The sequence below is a fragment of the Pelodiscus sinensis genome, chromosome 1, assembly GCF_052426305.1.
Source record: "Pelodiscus sinensis isolate ZL-2025 chromosome 1, ASM5242630v1, whole genome shotgun sequence".
Lineage (NCBI taxonomy): Eukaryota > Metazoa > Chordata > Testudines > Trionychidae > Pelodiscus > Pelodiscus sinensis.
The window spans coordinates 288740525-288761166 of record NC_143052.1 but is presented as its reverse complement, the minus strand read 5'-3'; the positions used below and the strand labels follow the sequence as shown (position 1 = coordinate 288761166).

Sequence of the window (20642 nt, the reverse complement as noted above, 5' to 3'; positions counted from 1 at the left end):
CGCCCAGAGCGGGGCTACGGGACCAACCGGCAGCGCCCCAGCTGCTGTACCACAGGCGTCCGGAGCAAAGCTGCGAAGCACGGGGGCAGCGGGACAGCCCAGACGCACCGTGGCTATCCTGCTGCCCTCGGGCTCCGTGGCTTTGCTCTGCTTTGCTCCCCGTCCCCCTGGTCTGCAGACCAGGGGGACGGGGAGCAAAGCGGCGGAACACGCGGACAGCCCAGACGCGTCTGGGCTGTCAGCTGGCCGCGTGCTCCGCGGCTTTGCTCTGCTCTGCTCTGCTCCCCGTCCCGCTGGTCTGCAGACCAGGGGGACCAGGAGCAGAGCAGAGCAGAGCAAAGCCGCGGAGCACGCGGCCAGCAGACAGCCCAGATGCGTCTGGGCTGTCCGCTGCCCGCGTGTTCCGCCGCTTTGCTTCCTCTCCCTGGTCTGCTGGAGACCAGGGAGAGGGAGGGCCCCATTCGTAACTGCGGATCCGACGTAAGTCGGATCCGCGTAACTCGGGGACTGCCTGTAATTATCTGACCCCCTATTTTGTACCTCTTCCATATTTTTTGGCAACTTTGGAAATTGAAATAGATATAGGCAAAATGCTTAACAATAAACACTGATATTATCCATCAAAATTATTTAAAAATATCAAATTCTATCAGGCTAACCTATAACTTTTCCAAACTTGAAATGCTTGGGCTCAAATTTTCCATGTCAGGGGGTCTGCCTTGGGTAATTTTTTAATTTCAGACACATGATTGTACTATTTCTGAGAATGAGATGAGGGGAAAATAAGTTAGTTTGCTCACGTTAAAAAGTTTTGGTGGCCTTTTATTTGAAAAGCTCTGAGACCTCATGTTTTGTGTCAGAGACTTTAAATGTGACTGGGAGGGGGCGCGCTTTGTCAGGCAACCTTAATTTTGGCTTTTTAATTTTTTTTGAGTGTTTGACTTTTCAACCTTAATACTATTAACATATTTCTTCCATGTTTTCACAATACAGTTCTGTCTAGTTATTGGCTAGATTGGGGAATTTCAAACATTATCACATTTTTGGGGGGAGGGAAGGATAGCTCAGTGTTTCGAGCATTGGCCTGCTAAACCCAGGGTTGTGAGTTCAGTCCTTGAGGCGGCCATTTAGAGATCTGGGGCAAATCTGTCAGGGATGGTACTTGGTCTTGCTGTGAGGGCAGGGGACTGGACTCAACCTTTCAAGGTCCCTTCCAGTTCTATGAGATAGGTGTATCTCCACATATTTACCCTGTACCACATCTCAATATAATGTTGTCTCGTGGAGACCATTTACCCTGCAGTTCATGATCACATAATACTCCAGTGCAAATAAAGCATTTCATATATATAAAAGATTGTGTCTTTATCTCTTTTTAATGTTATTTTGTCCTTTTTTGCTTTTCATTTCAACCCTCCTCATCTCTTGTGAAACAAGTAGAGACAACATGATGTGACTAGCCGGACTTGTGAATACAGGGCATCCCTGCTATGTCACCCGGGTATACATCTGTTCTGCACTGAAGTCATTGATGCTTGTAGGAACTCATGGGTTGTAAGTCCTCCTCTTCCCCGCTCTTAAGTTGTGTGCCCTCTCCTATCCCCCCCTAAATTGCTCAAATGTAACCCAGCGGTGGGAAAAAAAATTCCCGCTTTAAGTTCTTTCACTATAAGTCCAAGTTTTTTTGAATATTTCTTGGACTTATAGCAAGGACGGCCTGTGCCAACAGTGGTCTGTGGGCCAAATTTGGCAAACTCCAGGGTAGATTATTGGTTAGTTTCTACCTAGTCTTCAACTGCAAAACCAGTTGGCTATATCTAGTGTGCAAATGATAGCTTTGTGTCTCATGATGTCATTGAGAAAATTAGCTGGCTAGGTTCTAGTTTTGTGACCCATTTTGATATAAGATTTAATAAAGCAGTCTGATTTTGATTATGACTCAGTGCACTCCTTTGGTTTCACTAGCAAGTCTTAATGGCACTCATTATTCTACTGAACTGCTTAGCAGTCATCTTTACTGGTGTTATGACTTTGCCCTTTCTCTCTTGGAGTTACTCTTGTTTAGACAGGCCTCTCAGCTGTAACCTGTTCACTTTCTAATTTTAGTAGAATTGTGAGAAGGCCCTTAGGTAGGTCTGCTTTTTGATAATTTTATTGCTCTTGTAATTATTATTTTATTTTGATCCCTGTATTTTGAGGAACTTACTTGCTGAACTTTTCATTAATTGTTTTTTGTGTCAGATGGACTCTTAATTCATTGTAGAAGCCCACTGAAATATATTAGGGATTTTGTATAATTTGAGCCTTTACCCATTTACAACAAGTATTGTTGAAACATGTTTTTAAAAAATATTGAATGATTTAAAATACTGCCTTTCAAAACTTGTAATGACATCCGCTGCTGCCAATAATTCTCTTCCTGGTTTTTTGCTGAGAGATACTTGACTGTATAGCCAACCTTTTGTATTGAACCATTGGCTTAGAATATACTTATTTTTCTTCCACTTGAACTGTGTGCAGTGATCAGATTATGATCACAATGGTTACAAAAATTGTTTGAATTAGGTACAAATCTACCTACTGTACTCTTCTGAAATCTATGCTAGCCTTAAGTCTGTCCACACTGCTTTGATTACAGAAGAATCCACTCTCATAACCTTTATTTTAGTTTGTCAGATTCAGTGTTGTATGTTTTTGTAGTATGGGGATTACTGAAAGAAATCTTGGAGTAATTGTAACAAACTGCTCTCATCAGCTAGTGAGTCTCTTCCTCAAGATGACCTTTAAGAAGACTAGCTTTAGAGTACTTTTGTCTATTGTAACATTTTCTGAAAACCTCTTCCTGTTGAGGGACTGCCTTTTGAAAGAACGTTCATCTTCTAAGTATTGTTGCCTTGGTTTGAAATGTTTCTAATTTTCCAGCTGCTTCATTTCTTTTATATCAGACACAAACTAGAAATGTAGTGGGTGAAGTGATGTCAGAGAGTGAATACTGCAGTGGGGAGGGAGGGACAGAACAGCTTCAATTTTATAGAAAAATACAAAATTAATCAGAAAAAATCATCTTTCCTTCTACTCCTCCAGTCAGTGCAGAGTTATCCTCTATGTATATTTTCTAATTCTCTGGCCTGTTAATTGTTTGAAGTACAGTTTTACTCTGAAAAGTAACTGTAAAAATATTATTTTAAATTGTTTCTCAATTATTTCTGTAATAAATATGCTTTCTCAATACAAAGTAATCCTGTTAGAAATTCTAATGATTATTATATAGAACTAAAGAGCTAGATAAATTAATGGAGGTTAGGTCCATCAGTATTAGCCAGGATGGATAGGAATGGTGTCCCTAGCCGCTGTTTGTCAGAGGCTGGAAATGGATGGCAGGAGAGGGATCACTTCATGATTGGGTGAATCTGGCATTGGCCACTGTCGGCAGACAAGATACTGGGCTAGATGGACCTTTGATCTGACCCAGTGTGGTCCTTCTTATGTTCGTATGCTGTTATGTGACCTTATTCTGCAGCTGTGCTAATTTGCATGCTGAAGGGACTACTGATTGGTACTTATTTCTGACAATTAGGGATGTAAAAGATTAACCGGTAAGCTCCACCCTGAATGGGTGAGGCTTACTGGTTCCAGTTAACCTGTAGGGGCTGGAGCAAGTTTTCCGTCTGCCACAGGCACGGGGCTGCTTCAACCAAGTGGGGCCTGCCAGAGCAGCCCCTGTCAGTGGCGGCCCACTCTCCACTCTGGCTCCCAGGGAGCGTACTACAGAGCCCACAGTAGACCCGCCACTCTGTAGCTTTATTATGCAGAGTGCCATTATGCCATTATGCAGAGCCCATAGTGCATATAAACACTATGAATTGTTAGCAGTTAGGTTTCATGTACATTTCTAAATGAAGTTTTACATCCCTACCGACAACCTAATGTTCTAGTAACACTTTGTAGTTGTGATAGAAATGTAGCCGTGTTAGTCTGGTGTAGCTGAAACAAAATACAGGACTATGTAGCACTTTAAAGACTAACCAGATGGTTTATTAGATGATGAGCTTTCGTGGGCCAGACCCACTTCCTCAGATCAAATCTGAGGATTTGATCTGAGGATGTGGGTCTGGCCCATGAAAGCTCATCATCTAATAAACGATCTGGTTAGTCTTTAAAGTGCTACATAGTCCTGTACTTTGAAGTTGTGATATTGAAATATTCCAGATTGACAAATTTTTAGTTCTGAAATAGTCTAAATAGTTTTCTTTTAATACTCCCTTTCTCACAGCTTGGTGATCCATCCATTTTTCCTGCTGTCATCGTGGAACATATTCCTAGTGCAGACCTCCTACACAATTATTCTGGCTTAGCCTGTGTTGATGAATCCAGTGACATGATTACTGAGAACTCCCTGGATGTTGCGGAAGAGCAAATCATAGAAGATGATGATATCACCCTTACAGGTTTGTTACACAAATATTTCTGTACAATGTTATTGTGACAGAGGCTTACAGCAATACTTACAGTAAACAATACTGTAGTGAGCCTCAGACTGTGGGAAAACATGCAATCCATTTAACTGATCGGAGAAATACTAGTACAGTTGAAGGCTGACCATTGCAGAATGGTTAATACCATTCACTGTATGTCAAGCGCTCTTGTCTGCCTTAAAGCACTGAGTGAATCAGTAGTATGAAACTGAGCAGATTATTAAATTTAAGTAGAGGTTAGCTAACTTGGTATGTTCACATGACACTAGCTATTGTATAAATTGTTTATATGGCTCAGTGGAAAATACTACACTACTTGAGTTTTGTTTTAAATGCAGAGAGTACACAGCTCAGAGTTCCTCATAAACATTTCATTTTGGGTTTGTTGGGTGTTTGGAGGTTTTTTTCCTTTTGGAGGTACTACCAGAGAATTCACTTTATTAGGATTAAGGATGTTAAATATTGGTTAATTGAATAGTTGATTAAGCTCATGAATTCTTATTGGTTAGTCGACTATTCTATAGTCCCGAGGAGCCCCTGCTACTGTGCTGCTGCCTCTATACTAGAGGCAGCAGCTTGGGGTGTCAGGTGGGAGCTGGTCCGTGAGGGGAGCCAGTTTAAAAAACAGTTTTCCTTGCAGACCAGTGGCCTTTCGTCCCACACAGCTGCCTCAGCAGCACAGAGTAGCAGGGGGCTCCTTGGGAGTGAGGCGGGAGCGCATTGGCTTCTGGCCCCACCCCTGGGGACTATAGAATAGTCGACTAATCGACTAAACCTGGAAGTAGAGGATTGATCTTTTCTTGGAGAGCCTATCCAATAGGAAGTAGTTCCTAAAATTTAACTTTTAAATCATTCAAAAGATTTCCATTTAAACATTGCAAAATTCTCATGAGATTTTATCAGAACAAGTACCGAATCAGCTTTCTACCACAATGATAATGAAATCACTATTGTCAAAACAAATTACATTCTTGCACAAGTACTGTCTTGCAAAACTGCTTTCATTAATGGTCTGTAAGCAACTGATTTATAATCCCTTGATTTTGCAATTTAAATGGCAAAGTTTCAGTGATTTCAAACTTTGCATGATGAGGTTAGTCAGACCCTCAAATTAAATGTTTCTTCCTGCTTTTCTCCTGGTTAGAGAGAGATTCCTTTTAAATTTCTGTTTATTTCCTCACTACTTATGACTATTCTTCTTATTCAAATGATGCAATCCAACTTTTTGTTTTTGCATTAGACAGAACACTAGTGCTCTACTCACACTTAACTGCAGACATTGTGGTTGTGAGGGCCTGCTCTTTCAAACTCTTTTTCATTGACTTCAGTGTGAGGTGGGACTGCCTGATCAGGGCCTGAGCTCAAGGGCACCAACAGACTTGCTGGGTCCCTGGGCAAGGTGAAGGGGGCTGGAGTAGCCATCCCTCAGCATTGCCTGGATTGCAATGGACAGGGATCTGGTGGCAATTTAAAGTGCTTGGGGGTCCAGCTACCTCAGTACTGGCAGCTAGGAGCCCTGGATCCTTTCCAATCACTAGACTCTAGGGAAGTTGCCTCTCCTTTGCCTCTCCCACTCCCTTCATCTTGCCTCTCCTCTTCCCCCGCACTGCCACTTGGAGCCCAAAATTGTTTTGGGTGGCAAAACTCTGAGGTTGTGTCTAGACTACAGGATTTTTTTGAAAAAACTTCCTCTGAATCTAGACTGCTGCCGCGTTCTTTCGAAAGTAAATCGAAAGAACGCAGCAGCTTTTTCGACCGTGAAAATCCTTGTTTTACAAGGAAGAGCGCCTTTTTTCAAAAGTGCTCTTTTGAAAAAAGGTGCTATGTAATGCAAACTGTGCTTTTCCGAAAGAGAGCATCCAGACTGCCTGGGTGCTCTTTTTCAAAAAAGTGGCTTGCTTTTTTGAAAGTACTGGTTGTAGTCTAGACACTGTTTTTTGAAAGAGGCTTGCAGACTAGACGTAGCCTTATTGATTTCAGTGAGGGAAAGATCAAGACTGGGGAGAAGTTAGACCATTTTCTTTGCGTGGAGGCATGCGTGTGTGTATGTAACACTCATCTGTGTTACTTTTTAAATTGGTTACTGAAGTCTATCATGACTGTGCTTTTGAGAACTAATTCCTGCCAAGTCACCAGGCAGTAGTAGTCAATTTGCCAATACAAGTAGGACCTCCCTGGTCCGGGACCTGAGTGGTTCCAAACAACTGAGTTTGCTGGACAAGTAGAAGTCAAAGCTACCCACCTGTTTGCAGGCTTGCTTGTGGCTAGGGCTGCATTCCCTACTGCCGCCCACTGCCTCCAGCCCCCCATCATGCTAGCCCTGCGCTCCCCACTGCACCAGCATTGGATGGGGCTGCTGTCCTGGCTGCCGGCTCCACTGTCTCCGCCGCAACTCGGGCTGCATTTCCTGCTGCCAGCCCCAACCAAGACTGTGCTTCCCACCATGCCACCAGCATGTCCTGGGCTGAATTTCTGAACCTGGACAGCTGGGGCTTTCTGGACCTGCTGGACCATGGATGTTGCTGGACCTGAGAATCCCAGATTTTAGAGTTTAAACCTGTAATAAAAATATGTTTTAAAATCTCTTTAGGCATTGCATATTTAAGTGTATGTTGCACTGGTTCGCACGTTGATCTTGAGGTGTACAAACTAAGGGGTTTGTTATAATTTCAAAAGCTCAAACAGCCTAAGATTTAACTATGTCTCAGGACTACCTAAGGCAGTGGTAGTGGTGGGAAATGTGTGGCCCATCAAGCTTCTGTGTGTGGTCTGTTTACTTTTGCCCTCATGCAGGGCTGTCATATTCTTCTGGTTTCCATTTGCATCATTTCTTTCTTAGTGTTACTAAAGTGACATGCACGTAAAGCAAGGACACACGAACTGAGGTGCACATGAACTGATTTTGCACTCAACATTGACTTTGAGAGCCATGCCCTCTCTCTGAATCAAACCAGAGAGAGCTCCTACAATTCACTTGGCGTAGCCCACAAATTCTAGGTAAGCAAATGTAGCTAGCAAAAGTACCCTATCCCAGGATACCATCTTGGTTACAACAGTCTTGTGGCCCACTGAGATGGAAGGGCACTCTTGCAGCCTACTCACTAGCCTAGGTTGCCCGTCACTGATCTATGGCCTCTTTTGGAAGTTGTGATTGGGTGAAATTCTAGTTGTCTGCCCTAAAGTCTGAACTTAGTGAGGTGAACAGCAGCTTAATTTTGTGACCATAAAATCCTTATATTCACACCCAGTGCACTATTGTAATACATTTTGCAAAAAGTACGCCTTTCTGATATATATTTGAAAACTAATTACTAGGTGGTGATTAAATTCCTGTGTGATGTATGTGCTGTGCTTTAATGACTTGTGGATATAAGCTGGTATTGTAACTAAAGTGTATTTAAGTCAGGCATGTCAGGGGGAGTTGGTAAACAGGTCTGTCTTTGACCCAGAAACATGAGAAACAAGGAGGCGGGGGGGGGGGGGGGGGGGAAGAGACCATACTGCCTTCCTCAGAACTTGAATACCTTTTACTTTGAAGGAGGTGGGTAGCCATCAGACGAAATCATATATATGATTTACTGCTCTATAAAGGTGGAGGAGGAACATCAAGTAATAAGCATTTGAATCAACTGACTATATACAGTTTTACTGTATTATCAAAGGGCATAGACTGATATCTTCTCTGAAATATTGTGAAAATGTATGTATTAATACTGTGCAGAAATATGGATGCTTAATGACATTATACTTTATAAGTCTTTAGCCAAACCAGGGAAAAACATGCTTCCTCATACAGGTGAGAGAAGGCAGCTATTTATCTGTCTCTTGTATAAATTTAAGCATGGTGGAATCAAAACAAGGGAAGCTAACAGAAATGGAAAAATAGAATATTGTCATCCTGCCTCTTGGAACAAAGTAGGGATGTTAAATATTGGTTAATTGAATAGTTGATTAACCTTATGAATTCTTATTGGTTAATCGACTATTCTCTAGTACCCGGGGGTGGGGCTGGCAGTCTGTGTTTGAGGAGCCCCCTGCTACTCCATGCTGCTGCTTCTATATCAGAAGCAGCAGCGTCGGGTGCCAGGCAGGAGCTGGTCTGTGAGGGGAGCCAGTTTAAAAACCAACTCCCCTCGTGGACCAGCTGCCTGTCACCCTGCACTACTGCCTTTGGTACCGAGCAGCCCCTATCTGTAGGGGGCGGGAGTCTGAATTCCCAGACCTGGCGTGAGCTGGAACTGAGCCGAGCTGCCTGCCTGCCTGGCTCCTAATACACTTTAAATGCAGAGCAGCAGCGGGGGGTAGATCCTGGACCTGGTACAAGCCACGACTTGTCAGCCTGCTAAAAAATTTACTGGGGGAGGAAGGTGGAAATGCGTGTAGTCTATAGCATTAACCAATAAGCTTTTACTTATTGGTTAATCAACTATATTATTATATCCCTAGAACAAAGTCATTGAACTTTGAAAGATGTAAGAAAAATATAGAAGCTATGAAAACTTTTTAAAGACACCATAATAGAGGCTCAACTTAAATTATATCCAAAATTATAAAATATATTAAGAGAACTGTAAAAGTGCCACTGTGACTGAATAACAAAGTAAAAAAAACTACGTGAGCCAAAAACCACTCGTTAAAAAGTGGGAGTTAAATCCTAGTGAGGAAAATAGAAAAGAGCATAAACTCTGGCAAGTGAAGTATAAAAATATAATTAGGAACGCCAAAAAAGAATTTGAAGAAAAGATAAAGACTCAAAAAGTAACATATAACATTGTTTCAGTACATTGGAAGCAGGAAGTCTGCTAGACAACCAGTGCGGCCACTGCAAATTAAGATGCTAAAAGAGCACTCAAGGACAATATGATAATTGAGGAGAAACTTTTTTTTTTTTTGCATCGGCTGAGGATGTGAGGGAGATTCACAAACCTGAGACATTCTTTTTAGGTGACAGATCTGAGGAACTGTTCAAGAATGAGGTGGTTTTGGGACAAATTGATAGCATAAACAATACTAACTCCCCAGGAGCAGGTGGTATTCACCCAATACTTCTGAAAGAACTCAAATTGCAGAACTACTAATTGTAGTATGAAACCTATCATTTGAATCAACTTCTGTACAAAATGACTAAAGGATATCTAATGTGACACCAATTTTTTAAAAAGGGTTCCAAAGGTGATCTTGGTAATTACTGGTCACTAAGCCTGACTTTAGTGCACAGCAGACTGAAATTATAGTAAAGAACAGAATTGTCAGACACATAGATGAACATAATGTGTTGGGGAAAAGTCATGCCTCACCCATCTGCTAGAATTCTTTGAGGGGTCAACAGGCTTGTGGACAAGGGAGAACCAGTGGATATAGTGTACTTAGATTTTCAAAAAGGCTTTGACAGGGTCCCTCACCAGAGGCTGTTATGGTGTAAGAGGGAAGGTCCTCTCATGGATTGGTAACTGGTTAAAAGATAGGAAACAAAGAGTAGGAATAAATGGTCAGGTTTCAGAATGGAGAGAAGTAAATTGTGGTGTCCCCCATGGGTCTGTCCTATTCAAGTTATTAATAAATTATCTGGAAAAGGGGGTAAACAGTATGGTGGTAAAATTTGCAGATACGAAACTACTCTACTCAAGACAGTTAAATTTAAAATAGAATACAAAGAGCTATGAAGGGATCTCACAAAACTGGGTGACTGAGCAACAAAATGGCAGATGAATTTAAATGTTGATAAATGAAAAGTGATACACATTGGAAAACATCTCACCTATACAGGCAGTCCCTGACTTACGCGGATCCGACTTATGTCGGATCCGCACTTACGAACGGGGCTTTCTCGCCCCGGAGGTCGAGGTGGCGGATTGCTGCCTATGAGCTCTGGGGCGAGAAAGCCCCGTTCGTAAGCTGCTCCCCGTGTCCCTGGTCTGCTTGGGGGGGGGGCGCAGCTAGTGTCCCCCCCCCCCAGCAGACCAGGCTTTTGTTGTGGACCCTGGGGCAGAGCAGCTGGGGCGCTGCCGATTGGTCCTGCAGCGCCGCTCTGGGCACTACTGGACCAACCCGGCAGCACCCCAGCTGCTCTGCCCCAGGTCCTGATTCAGCCGCTGCTGGTCAGTTTCAGCAGTGGCTGAATCAGGACACCTGGGGCAGAGCAGCTGGGGTGCTGCTGGGTTGGTCCAGTAGCGCCGAGGAGCGGTGCTACTGGAGCAACCCAGCAGCACCCCAGCTGCTCTGCCCCAGGCGTCCCCAAGTCAGCCGCTGCTGAAACTGACCAGCGCTGACTACAGGAAGCCCGAGGCAGAGTTGCTCTGCCCCAGGCTTCCTGGAATCAGCCGCTGATCAGTTTCAGCAGCAGCTGACTTGGGGATGCTTGGGGTTCTTAAGTTGAATCTGTATGTAAGTCAGAACTGGCGGTCAGTTTCAGCAGCGGCTGAATCTGGACGCCAGTTCCGACTTACATACAGATTCAACTTAAGAACAAACCTACAGTCCCTATATTGTACGTAACCCAGGTACTGCCTGTACATACAATATGGTGGTGTCTAAATTAGCTGTTATCGAGTGATTGTGGATAGTTCTCTGAAAACATCCAGTGAATTTGCAGAAGTAGTCAAAAAAGCAAATGGAATGTTAGGAATAATTTTAAAAGGGAGAGCTAATAAAAGAGACTATCTTATTGCCTCTGTATAAATCCATAGTGTGCCTATATCTTGAATACTGCGTGCAGATGTGCTTGCCTCTTCTCAAAAAAGATATAGTGGAGTTGGAAAAGGTTTTGAAAGCGTAATAAAATGATTAGGAGTATGGAAAGGCTTCCATATGAGGGAGAGAATAATAAGATTGGAGCTTTTTCATCTTGGAAAAAAAGTGGGATAGGATAGAGGTTATAAGATTATGACTGGTGTGAAGAAAGTAAATTAGAAATTGTCATTTATTCCCTCTGATAATACAAGTACTGGGGATTATCACACACAATTAATAGGCAACAGATGTAAAACAAACAAAGGAAATATTTCTTCCACACAGTGCATAGACTCTTTGCCAGAGAGTATTATGAAGGCCAAGAATTTAACAAGGTTAAAAAAATAACTATATAAATTCATGGAGGATAGGTCCATCAATGGATATTAGCCAGGGGATAGTGTCTGCAGTCTCTGTCAGAAGTTGGGAATGAGCGATAGGGGATGGATCACTGGATGATTATCTGTTCTATTTATTCCTGCTGGGGTAACTGGCATTGCCCAATATTGGAAAACAGGATACTTGGCTATATGGACATTTGATCAGAGCCAGTGTGACACTTCTTATGCCCATCTTTGGCATCCCTTACTAGACAGACTATAGGGAACTAAACTCTTGCAAGCTGATAAAGATGGGTCCTTCAACAAAGGGGGGGGGCAGTTGGATGTTGTTAAACGTGTTTTATTTTTACTGTATACAAACTTGGTGCTGTGTTTAAATGGAAAGGTGTATTTACTTCAGTTAATAAGCAGCAACGTGTTTTTGCCTCTTTAGAGCAACAAATATATCTTATTATTTCTCTGATCTGTCCAGGAGAGGGTTAGCTAGAGAAGAGCACGTGGGAAAATTTGGGACTGAGTGTCTGGAGGGGATCACCTTGCAGGTTGTAACTAAGGCTGGTGAAAGCCTCTCTGGGGCTCTAGACAGACTGCTAGAGTCAAGCTGTTGAACGAGGACTGTCTAGCACACAAACACTTCACAGTATGATCTGCATGCTTGTGGGCTGCTTGTGAGCAGCCTAGCTATGAGTTACACATTCAAAGAATTATAAGGCACCTAAGAGTTGGAGGGCAAGTAGTGGCACAAACTCCTCACTGGTCTGGACTACCCCTTGAGCCACATGACATCTTGGCCGTGTTTTTAAATTCGGGAATTTGCGCTCTTTAGTTCACCAGAGAAAGAAGTTCGCTTTTTGTTAAGTATATGGTGCAGAATACAAAGTATACTCTAATTCTCAGAGCTTATGACCATGGGAGTATTTACTGCACATACTTCAAAACTGTAGTTACAAATGTAGTTATATGGAACTACATGATGATATTTCTAACATGCATTTTCTCCCCTTCTAAACAGTGTGTAGTAGCTAACTGTGGATATGACATGCTGGTTTAAAAAATGCATAGGAACAAATATCCAGTAAAAGCTTTAGCCCGGGCTTCATCTTGCTATAAATTATTTGTTTTGTTTTGCTTGCAGTTGAAACATCTTGTCATAATGGAGATGAAACCATGGAAACAATTGAAGCTGCTGAGGCACTTCTCAATATGGACTCCCCTGATCCTATGTTAGATGAAAAAAGAATAAGTGAGTTTAACAGTTGTAAATCAAATTTATGTTCATCTTGTTTATAAGAAAAATTTTGAAAAAACTCAGTATATTGAGAATTTTCCTGTCAGTTTTATCCCATCCCAAACCATCCGTGGAGACTTGAATTACTGTAATATATTTTATGTACATTATTTAGGTTCTACTTTGACCTGTTGAAATATTTCCCATATAATTGGAAGTGTTTTAAACTTTTATTTAATTCTGTAAAAGCATTGATAATGTCTTCGCTTTTTTCCCTTAAGCCAATATGTTTGGTACATCTGAAGATGAAATTATTGTTGCTCCTGTTACCCACGTGTCTGTCACACTTGATGGGATCCCTGAGGTGGTGGAGGTTCACCAAGTACAAGATTCTTATGCTGAATCATCCGACACTCCAGAAGCTGAGCAACCTAAGAAGAAGAAAGGTAAGATGTTCATAGGAGAGTCAACATGCTTAGTGATATGCTTTCTTCACTTTGTAATGTTACTCAGTGGATGCAAATGGGTTGACACTGCTTCTGGAACAGCATGGAAGGCAGGTAATAGGGGTGTATATGACCTTGTTGTCAGGGAAAAGGGGAATGAAAATGAAAGAACTGGCTCAGATCGACAGAGAATCCAGCAAGACCGAGTGTTGCCCCAACAACTGAACAGACACCTGCCAGGATGTAGGGCTTAGGAACTGAGCTGGAGAACAAAGTCTCAGGTGTGTGAAGTAGGGGATCAGGAGGTCAGACCTGGGAAGACAAAGGAAACAGAAAGAGAAAGCCAGAGATGGAGTCCATCACAGATTGGCTGGCTGATTGTGGCAGTGGTTTGACTATCAGGAACTATGGCTTAATTGGTGCTTATGTGAGCTAACTTAACAACTGTTGGATTCAGTGTGCTATTGTAATAAATGGTTACTTTGTTTTGAAAAGCTTGCCTGTGTCACTGTAAATACTCACTGAGAGCATTGGGCCCTGAAGGGATAGAGTAAAAGCCTCCCATAGGACTGACTCTTAGTTGGCTGGATTCACTATAGGGCTTCACAAAGAGAGACAGGGATCGTGGATGTAAAAGACCCAGTTTGGAAGTTGTGGAGGCCATAGGCAAGGGTGACCGTTAGTGGATGCTAAGAGGGTCAGTAGCCCCTTTTAAAGTTTGAACCTTGGCCTGGATTTCATACTTCAAAAAGTAAAGCACATAGCCTAGCTCCTGAGGCAGTTCTTAACTGAAAGGCTTTGCCTTTGGGGCAGGGAGTTAGTTTATAAACAGAGGGAGACAGGACGATTATGATAACAAAAGGCTTGTCATTCAAGTAATTGAAGGATCATTAGATCATCATGAAAACATTGCTTGCTGAGTACTCCACTTAAAAGATGGGCAGAGAAGGGAAAGAGTAGGAATAAATGGTGCTGCAGGTGTCTGTATTTGGACCCCTGCTATTAAACTTCTCATAAATGTTCTTGAAAAGGGGTAAACACTGAAGTTGCAAAATATGCAATGATACAAAATTATTCAAAATAGTTAAGTCCAAAGCTGACTGCAGAGAGTTACGAAGGGATCTCACAAAACTAGGTGATAGGGCAACACAAAGTCAGATGATATTATGTGTTGATAAATGCAAAGTATTGTACATAGAAAAATATAATCCCAAATATAATCCCAACTATACATACAAAAATGATAGGGTCTAAATAGCTATTACCACTCAAGAAAGAAATCTTGGTATCACTGTGGATAGTTCCCTGAAACATCTGCTCAGTGTGCAGTGACAGTCTTAATAACTAACACATCAGGAATCATTAGGAAAGGAATAGAACATAAGAAAGAAAATATCATATTGGCTCTATGTAAAATCACGGTGTTCCCTCATCTTGAATACTGCATACAAGTTATGCCATCTAAAAAAATATATTGGATTTGGAAAATGTATAGAAAGGGCAACAGAAATGATTAGGGGTAAAGAACAGCTTCCATATGAGGAGAGGTTCGAAGATTTACCCAACATTACTCGGATCCTTAACTCAAATAAGTTTTATTTTTCTTCATTTAAATCATTGTTCTGGGGTGGCATTGGGGGTGAGCGGTTCAACCCTGAGTCCTCTCACCACAGCAGCTTGGGGCCAAGTGAGTAGCTCCTGTCCATGGCCATTACAGCTACAGCAGGCACAGCTGGGGAAGGAATTCACTATCTCTTGGCTGGGGAACAGACACACACAGACACAAACAGACAAACTCTAAAACAGTGGTCCCAAACCATTTGAGGTTGCCGGGCGTCAGGGGGCATGGCCGTTCGCCCACCGGGCGCCAGAGGGCGGGGACACTTGCGCGCCTGGGGGTGGACCCCCCATAGCCGCATGCCCGGGGGTGGGGCCCCCACATAGCCACGTGCCTGGGGCCGGTGCCCCCTCCAAGGGACCTGCGTCCGGGGCTGGCGCCCCCCCCAAGCCATGCGCGCCCGGGGTCGGCGTACCCTCCAAGCGCCGCACGCCCAGAGCCGGCGCCCCCCGCAAGCACCGTGTGCCCGGGACTGGCGCTCCCCCCCCCCCAAGTGCCGCGCACCTGAGGCCGGTGCTTCCCCCCCCCCCCCCCCCAAGCACCGCGCGCCCAAGGCCGGCGCCCCCTGCAAGAGCCGCACGGGCGGCCAATCCGCGGCACTCCCGGGGCCGGCACTCACCGTGCGCAATGCGCACGGGCCGGCTCCGGCACCATGCATGCGCCGCGTGCTCGGGGCCAGGTCAGCCCCGAGCTCTTGGTGGGCGCACACAAATGCCCCCGCGGGCGCCATGGTGCCCACAGGCACCGTGTTGGGGACCACTGCTCTACAATATATTGTAGGAAGGGATTCTTTTCAAAATAACCCAATTTTTTTTCCTCGAAATACGCTATTTTGGAAAAGCGGCCGGCCGCCATTATGCAAATGAAGCACGGGAAATTCAAATCTGTGCTTCATTTGCAATTTCGTTTGTCTGCATTTGCATTCCTCTCTCGAAGAAGGAATGCAATGTAGACATACCCTTGTTTTGAAATATAACTGGCTCGCTATTCCCATAAACCTCATTCCATGAGGAGTAAGGGATGTTTCGGAATAGCAGGTTATTTCAAAATTTGTACGAAATAAGCTATTTCGAAATAAGATACACAATTTGTGTAGCTCAAATTGCATATCTTATTTCGAGCTATGGTGCAGTGTAGATGAACCCGTAGAGGCCAAACCAAAAACAGAGCCTTATAGTGCTAAGCACTGTGCATATGCATTGTTTTCATGGTACACAGGCAAGGCAAACTCTGTGGGAAAGGGTGAGAGGGCAAATAGAGGGACTATGAAATGACTTGCCCAAAGGTCATGCATGTTGTCAGTAGTAAAGCTGGGAATAGAACCATGATTTTCAGAGTACCAGGTCATTAGTTCATCCACTGGACTATGCTACTTCTCAACAGAACAGAAATAAATATGTAAAATAAAACCTTCATTGTGTTTAGACATTGCCAAAGTGGCAGTGAGTAGTTTTATTTGCCTAGTATTTGCCAGAAAAATAAGTCTTGAGGGTTCAGGACCAAAGCACAATGCTGTAACAAGTGACATTTAAATGAATGGGGAGCAATAGAGGGACATATTCTGTATTTTGTTAAGAAATAAATATGTGTGATTTTCATTTTTGACCCTACTCAAATAACTGATCTCTCATTTATCAAAGAAATGCTCTTCATTCTTGTAAGAGCTTTACATATTTATTTCCTCCCTTCTACTCTTCACCCAGGATTTGAAACATAGCCACCATCTTTTGGCTAAAAAAAAGGATGTGGTACTTTTTCAGAATCTATTTATGTCACTCCCCGTTTGGCTGGAGGTGGCACAGCTGGGCAATGAAAGAAAGCTGCTTCTACCCTCCTTTTTGTATTTCTAGCTACTGCAGGGAAAATACATGAAAAATTAGCACTGAAAATGAATGGTTTCCCTCATATGGCAGTGCAGGCCACTTCTATCAATGGAGCTTTCTTCTCATATATTAAAGAGCTAACTAAAGAATCTTGTTTTGTCTGTAAATTAAGTTTTAGTGCTAGCAAGACAAGACATGCTGTGTATTTTAGCTTTTTAATTGAAAAAATGCAGTAAGATGAATAAACTAGTATTAATAACCCTTAGGTGCCCTAACAATATACAGATTTCAAAGCAAAAATAAATAGTTTATACATCTAGCTTTGAAAAACTAGGTACAGTCTTTGGAATAAGAACCGTTACAGTGCTCAGTACTATGCTGAATGCTCTCAATAACTGTTAGCTTCAGTGAGCCTTCAGAGTGCTTAGCACATTACAAGAATGGGCCATTAAGAAGCAATATATGTGTTGATATGGGAAGGAAATATTTTAAAAAATTAATGAGTTACTGTTATTTTCCACATCATATTTTTATGTTGAAATTTACCTAATAGTGGTTTCATTTCAGGGAAGAAGACCAAATCTTCTCGTCCTGAATCCCCTACTACAACTCCAAACATATCAGTGAAAAAGAAGAATAAAGATGGAAAGGGTAAGTGAGTAGTGGTTTGAATGGAATGCTTGCAGGGAGCCGACAGCCATGCTAGGTCCCTGGGCAAGGTGCGTGTGTGGGGGAGGGTGGCTCCATGGTCTCAGAATGGTGGGACCTCAGGCAAAAAAGCCAAGGCCAGGAAGCCAGCCCTCAGCATCACCTTGAGCATGCCACACCTCTCCCCCTCCCCCCCAGCCCTTGGAGCTGTCTGGAGGATGTCGTGCAGCACTCTGGAAGCGATTTAAAGGGCCCAAGGCTCCAGGTACTTTAGAATCACCAGGCCCACTTTGCCCACCACGCCCCGCTCAGCAGGCCTGAATGCTTGTCTTCAGTGTTTTAAATTGAAAACTAAATCTTCTGGGTAATGTAAGAACTAAGCCTAACAGTTTTCTCTGTATGCAGATACAGATCTTGTGTTACCACATGCTCAGAAGACATGGTTGCCACCTTCTTTTAAATCAGGAGAAAAAAGTGCAGGAAATCCCTTTGAAAGATACTCAGTTACTGGGAGGAATAATCCATTCTTAAGCTTATTAACAGGGGATCGTAAGACCCCCTCACAAGGTTGCTCTGTTTCAGATCATCTAGAGGGATGCTTTGCATTGTAGTACTGTTGCTTGGGATGCTGTTGCTTCAACAGCTGGTATTTGGAAACATTTTCCATCTGCCTTTTTCTAAGTCTGCATGAGGAGATAATCAAAGCTGACAATTGGGTGGCAGAAAGAGCATTCCCTTTGATTAAGAGAAAAGTGAAGCCACCAGAAGAAAGTTGTCATAGAAATTTCCCTGATACTCCCTCCTGTGCCTCCAGTAGAGTCTTCCTGCTTTTGCCAGTGGATTACTAATATACTTCAATTGCTTTGTTGGTTGGGATGGATAAGCTATTATTTACTACACGTATTTATATATAATTATTAAAACAGAAAAGTTAGGGATATCTTGAACTTGTGAAGTATCTCCCGTAGGCCCCTATTTAGCAAAGTATGTAAGCGCCTACTTAATTCCCGGTCACTTGAGTGGTATGTTAGGGTACATCTAGATTACATCCCTCTTTCAACAGAGGGATGTAAATGAGGCACTTCGAAATTGCAAATGAAGCCGGGATTTGAATTTCCCACGCTTCCTTTACATAATCACGTAATGGCGCTCTTTCAAAAAAGCGCTATTTCGAAAGTAAAACAGTGGGCTAGACGTGGTTCTTTTGAAAAGGGACAGATTTTTCAAAAGATCCTGTAAGGTTTACAGGATCTTTCGAAAAAGCCTTCCCTTTTCGAAAGAACCGTGTCTGGATTGTCGAAAGAGGGATGTAATCTAGATGTACCCTAAGGGTATGTCTAGACTACAGGGTTTTGTCGACAGAAGTTTTGTCGACAAAGCTTCTGTCGACAAAGCTTCTGTCGACAAAGAGCGTCTAGACTACATCCAGTTCTGTCGACAAAGCAAGCCGCTTTGTCAACATAACAGTGTGGAGGCAAAGGACAGTGTAGATGCAATAATGCCTTCTATCGACAGAACTCTGTCGATAAAAGGCGTTATTCCTCGTAGAATGAGGTTTACATACATCGACAAAACTGCTGAGTTTTGTCAACGTTATGTCGACATAACTCAAAGGCAGTGTGGACGCAGGTATAGTTTTGTCGACAAAACCCTGTAGTCTAGACACACCCTTAGAGTATATTTAACTGCTTTTCTGAACAAAGCAAAAAGGGTGGACTTCAGCTCTTTTGCTTATTCAGGACCAACGTTGGCAAAATAATAATGTTCTGTTAAGAAATAATTCAGTTGAAATTGCATCCAGTACTAGGAGAATAGTGGCATTCGGGGATTCTCAACTCAAAATTACACTGTGCTCAGAAAGTAACAGGCACTGTGTTCCTGGAGCTTTGTTGTACTTAACTTTGATAAAAATTAAGAAACCAGTTTAAATATACATCTGCGGGGGTCTATGTCCTCTGAAAGACTTTTAAAATTTATTTTAGGAAATACAATTTATCTTTGGGAGTTCCTCTTAGCACTGCTTCAGGACAAAGCTACGTGTCCCAAATATATCAAATGGACTCAAAGAGAAAAAGGCATTTTTAAACTGGTAGATTCCAAGGCTGTATCCAGACTGTGGGGAAAGCACAAAAACAAACCTGATATGAATTATGAAACAATGGGCAGAGCTCTAAGGTATGTGAGTTTTTAATAGCTAATTATTTTTGTCATAGCATTTTGATATACTGAAAGCATAACGTAATCTGTTTAACACATGTGAAAGGCTTTTTCCTAAAATGAGCTCCAGTTTTCGAAGGGGATGGGTTTTTTTGGGGGGCGGAGCAGAGGGACAGTCTGAGGAGGGGGAAACTGCAACAATCTGAAAATAAAGAGCTTAATTTGAAGTTTCTACAGAACAAATTACACAATAGAAGATTTTTTTTTAAATATGAAACTGCTGTCCAGTGACAAGACTGTGAAGCTAGATTTATTGGCAGAAATTTGTTTTGTGGGTTTTACAAAGTACTTAAAGTGAAAATATAAGTTTACAGGATTTCTACAAAATTACATATAGAGTTTTCTTTCTGATTGGGTCAGAAATTGTTTACACATCTTTAATATGGATAATATTGGATTGATTATTTTAAATGAATGCAACTTTAATGAAAAGGCAAAATATCCACTGTGTATATATAGTAAGCTGTATAACTTGTATGGAGTGTGATTTTGAGACTTTTCACATTTAAAGAAGTAGTGGTAGATAATTTCTAATCTAAAAAAAACCATGGAAATAACTATACTGAATTTGACAAAGATGGGCGATATGAGCTAATATATTGCTCAGGATTATCAAAGTGTTCTATAACAGCAGTTATTGAAATAATACAAATAATATTGTTGGTATCATGAAGGTCAAGTTGCTTTGATTGCCTTTCTGGTTTTATATGCCTCCATCGTTGGCTGTGTCTAGACTGGCCAGTTTTTTCGAAAAATCAGCCACTTTTCCGGAAAAACTTGCCAACTGTCTACACCGGCCGCTTGAATTTCCGCAAAAGCACTGATTTCCTACTGTAAGAAATCAGTGCTTTTTGCGGAAATACTATGCTGCTCCCGTTCGGGCAAAAGTCCCTTTTGCGCAAAAGGGCCAGTGTAGACAGCTGAGATTTGTTTTGCGCAAAAAAGCCCCGATCGCGAAAATGGCGATCGGGGCTTTTTTTGTGCAAAAGCACGTCTAGATTGGCCACAGATGCTTTTCCGCAAAAAGTGCTTTTGCGGAAAAGCGTCTGTGCCAATCTAGATGCTCTTTTCCGAAAATGCTTTTAACGGAAAACTTTTCCATTAAAAGCATTTCCGG

General features: G+C 42.4%; 1 protein-coding gene across 10 annotated transcripts in view; it reads left to right on the top strand.

Moving 5' to 3' along the window:
• The window catches only part of ELF1 (E74 like ETS transcription factor 1), a 129723-nt gene that overhangs the window by 92107 nt on the left and 16974 nt on the right, over positions 1-20642 (top strand). For all 10 annotated transcript variants that reach the window (XM_075918946.2, XM_075918942.2, XM_075918943.2 and 7 more), the window contains 5 exons: positions 4274-4448; positions 12681-12788; positions 13055-13219; positions 17228-17311; positions 19291-19483. In XM_075918946.2, coding sequence (XP_075775061.2) covers positions 4274-4448; positions 12681-12788; positions 13055-13219; positions 17228-17311; positions 19291-19483 — 725 coding nt within the window. The remainder of the gene's footprint in view (positions 1-4273; positions 4449-12680; positions 12789-13054; positions 13220-17227; positions 17312-19290; positions 19484-20642) is intronic.